This window comes from Phaethon lepturus, unplaced genomic scaffold (assembly GCF_000687285.1).
Source record: "Phaethon lepturus isolate BGI_N335 unplaced genomic scaffold, ASM68728v1 scaffold22533, whole genome shotgun sequence".
NCBI classification, from domain to species: domain Eukaryota; kingdom Metazoa; phylum Chordata; class Aves; order Phaethontiformes; family Phaethontidae; genus Phaethon; species Phaethon lepturus.
This window is the reverse complement of record NW_010527277.1, coordinates 1-3,518: the sequence shown is the minus strand read 5'-3', so window position 1 is coordinate 3,518 and position 3,518 is coordinate 1. Positions and strand designations below refer to the sequence as shown.

Sequence of the window (3,518 nt, the reverse complement as noted above, 5' to 3'; positions counted from 1 at the left end):
AGGAGACAGGCGGCTTCCAGGAGGCTCCGCTGGCCTATGATGCCATCTGGGCGCTGGCCCTGGCCCTCAACAAGACCTCAGCGGAGCTGGTCAAGAAGGGGTTGCGCCTGGAGGACTTCAACTACAACAACAAGAACATCACCGACGAGATCTATCGGGCCCTCAACTCCTCCGCCTTTGAGGGCGTCTCGGTGAGTTGCCCACACCCGAGCCCCTGCCGGTCCCCGGCTCCAGCGTGTCCTCTTCTCCCCAACAAGGTCTCCCATGTCCCCAACTCCTCCACCTTCAAGGTGGTGGTGGAAGTGCCTTGAAGGCATCTGTCAGGGGTGCCCGGATAAGCCACCCCAAAACTCCCGGAGAAAACGTTCTCCCAACATCCCTTTGGGGACGTGGCCCTGTCACCTGACGGGTCCCCGACACCCATCTCCACTCCACCCCACAGGGACATGTTGTCTTTGACGCCAGCGGCTCCCGCATGGCCTGGACACTCATTGAGCAGCTGCAAGGTGAGTGCGCACAGGCAGTAGCTGTATCAGGGTGACGCTGTCACCAGGTCGCACGTGGTGACCACCACCGAGCATCCCGCAACACCCCTTCATGCAGAACAGCCACAGCTCAGTGTTGCGGCCATGCTGTCTGCCCAACAACAGCACACAACCGCCCCAAGACGCGCACCGCAACAAGTCCCACCACTGCACAACCTCTCAAAGGGTGGCAACGCGCAGGGGACAACCCCCCTTCTCCGCACCCTTTTGGCCACGTGTCCAACAGGACGTGCATCCTCACCAACACGCAACTGCTCTTACACGTGATGGAGGGAGGTCCAGATGTGGAAGAGGTCTGGAGGACAAGCAAGGAGCTTGGGACAAGGAAAGACAAGCAACTCATCAAGAGTAGCCAGCACGGATTCACCAAGAAGAAGTCATGCTTGACCAACTTGACCGTCTTCTACTGGCTTGGTAGACAAGGGAAGAGCAGCGGACGTTGTCTACCTCGGCTTCTGGAAGGCTTTCAACGCTGTCTCCCAGAAGATCCTCTTAGAGAAGATGATGAAGTCTGAGCCGGACGAGCAGACAGTGGGGTGGACTAAGAAGTGGCTGAACGGCCGGATCCAGAGTGGGGGTCAGTGGCAGAAGGTCCAGTTGGTGGCCAGTCACCCCCCAGGGGTCACTACTGGGTCCAGTCCTGTTCAACATCTTCATCAATGACCTGGATGATGGGGCAGAGAGTACCCTCGGCCACTTTGCTGTTGACACCAAACTGGGAGGAGCGGCTGAGATGCCAGAGGGTCATGCTGGCATCCAGAAGGACCTTGACAGGCTGGAGAAGCGGGCTGAGAGGAACCTCACGAGGTTCAAGAAGGGGAAGTGGAACAAGCCCAGGCACAAGGAGAAGCTGGGGTTCAACCAGCTTTGCAGCGAAGGCCCTGGGGGGTCCTGGTGGACACCCAAGTTGACCATGAGTCAGCGGCGTGGCAAAGGTGGCCAGCGGTGTCCTGGGCTGCATCAGGAGGAGTGCTGGAGTAGGCCAAAGAGGTGATCCTTCCTCTCTGCTCAGCACTGATGAGGCCACCCCTGGAGAGATGGGACCAGTACTGGGCTTCCCAGTCCAAGAGACCTACTGGAGAGCACCCAGTGAAGGGCCATCGGGAGTGATGAAGGGACTGAAGTACAGGAGGCTCCACCTGAACATCAGGAACCACTTTTTCATGGTGCAGGTGTCCAAGCACTGGCAGAAAGTGCCCAGAGAGGTGGTGGAGTCTCCATCCTTGGAGATACCCAAGCGCCACATGGATGTGGTCATGGACAACGGGCTCTGGGTGGTCCTGCTTGAGCAGGGGGTTGCCCCAGATGACCCCCAGAGGTCCCTTCCAGCCCCCAACTAGTCTGTGATCCTGGGGGACAAACGCTGCAGGGGTGTCACTTCTCCTTCCCTCCCACCTGACCCGTCTCTGTCACCCTTGCAGGAGGTGTCTACAAGAAGATCGGCTACTACGACAGCACCAAGGACAACCTGTCCTGGTACAACAACGACAAGTGGATCGGTGAGCAGCGCCGCGTGTGGGGTGTGAGCAGGGGGGTCACTGCCACGGGGAAGGGTTGGGAAGACCATTAGGTTGCCCCCTAATTGTGCCATGGGGTCTGCAGGAGGTGCCCCTCCAGCCGACTACACCAAGGTCATCACCACCTTCCGATTCCTGTCCCAGAAGCTCTTCATTTCCGTCTCGGTGCTGGCCTCGTTGGGCATCCTCCTGGCCATCATCTGCCTGGCCTTCAACATCTACAACGGGCACGTCCGGTCAGTGATCCTCCCCGTTTTCCCGCAGTTTGGGGAAATATCACCCCTTTCCTTTGCCAGAGCTGCTAAAAAAAAGCTCAGCAGCGCGTGGGTAGCAACACCCAGAAGGAAAAAACGAGATTGTACACTCCCGTGTCCTTCTCCAGAAGATGACAGTGACAAAACGTTGCCGTTAGTAGATATCCCAGTTGCCCACCTCGCTGCGTAGGAGCTTCGGGTGATATCAAGGGTCTGGTTGTAGCACGCGGTTTCCTGTTATCTCGCTTCGTGTCCCCATTTTCTCGCGTCCCGTTGCGTTAGCTGAACATCGTGCCCCACAAATAGCTGAGCACGGTGGCCGGCTGACACCCTGTCTTCTCAACAACCCTCCCCCAGGTACATCCAGAACTCACAGCCGTACCTGAACAACATGACGGCTGTGGGCTGCACGCTGGCGCTCGCTGCCGTCTTCCCCCTGGGACTCGACGGGTACCACATCGGGCCGGGGCTTTTCCCTTTTGTCTGTCAGGTATGGGGCTGGAGGAGTGTTGGGGGGTACAGGCGGCGCGGGGACAACCAGGGGGTGGGGACAGCCAGAGGAAGAACAGTTGGAGATACAGCCAGGGGATGGAGACAGTTGGAGGAGGAACGGCTGGAGACACAGCCAGGGATGGGGACAGCTGGAAAAGGAACAGCTGGAGACACAGCCAGGAGTGGGGACAACTGGAGGAACAGGTGGAGATACAGCCTGGGATGGGGACAACTGCAGGAGGAACAGTTGGAGATACAGCCAGGGATGGGGACAATTGGAAAAGGAACAGCTGGAGATACAGCCAGGAGTGGGGACAACTGGAGGAGGAACAGTTGGAGATACAGCCAGGGACGGGGACAACTGGAGGAGGAACAGCTGGAGATACAGCCAGGAGATGGGACAGTTGGAGGGCGTACAGTCGGGAGTAGAGCTATGGACTTCCAAACGACTTGGTCAAGGGAGGTCCATGGGAGGGGTTGCACCCCGTGGGGGTGCAGCGGAGCTGGGTACAGCTGGATGAGGAGGTACAACCGTCTCTTCCCAACCCACGTACCCTCCCCAGGCCCGGCTGTGGCTCCTGGGGCTGGGGTTCAGCCTGGCGTACGGCAGCATGTTCACCAAGATCTGGTGGGTCCACACCGTCTTCACCAAGAAGGAGGAGAAGAAGGAGAAGAGGAAGGTGAGGGGTGACCCAGCGGGGTGTGGGGAG

The 3,518-nt window shown here is 58.8% G+C and overlaps 1 protein-coding gene across 1 annotated transcript in view; it reads left to right on the top strand.

The window, feature by feature from the left end:
- The window catches only part of GABBR1 (gamma-aminobutyric acid (GABA) B receptor, 1), a gene marked incomplete at both ends in the record, with an annotated part of 3,812 nt that extends 324 nt beyond the window's left edge, over positions 1-3,488 (top strand). The window contains 6 exons of the mRNA XM_010283346.1: positions 3-191; positions 443-506; positions 1,967-2,044; positions 2,148-2,298; positions 2,674-2,806; positions 3,372-3,488. Coding sequence (XP_010281648.1) covers positions 3-191; positions 443-506; positions 1,967-2,044; positions 2,148-2,298; positions 2,674-2,806; positions 3,372-3,488 — 732 coding nt within the window. The remainder of the gene's footprint in view (positions 1-2; positions 192-442; positions 507-1,966; positions 2,045-2,147; positions 2,299-2,673; positions 2,807-3,371) is intronic.
- Between the last annotated feature and the right edge of the window lie 30 nt (positions 3,489-3,518).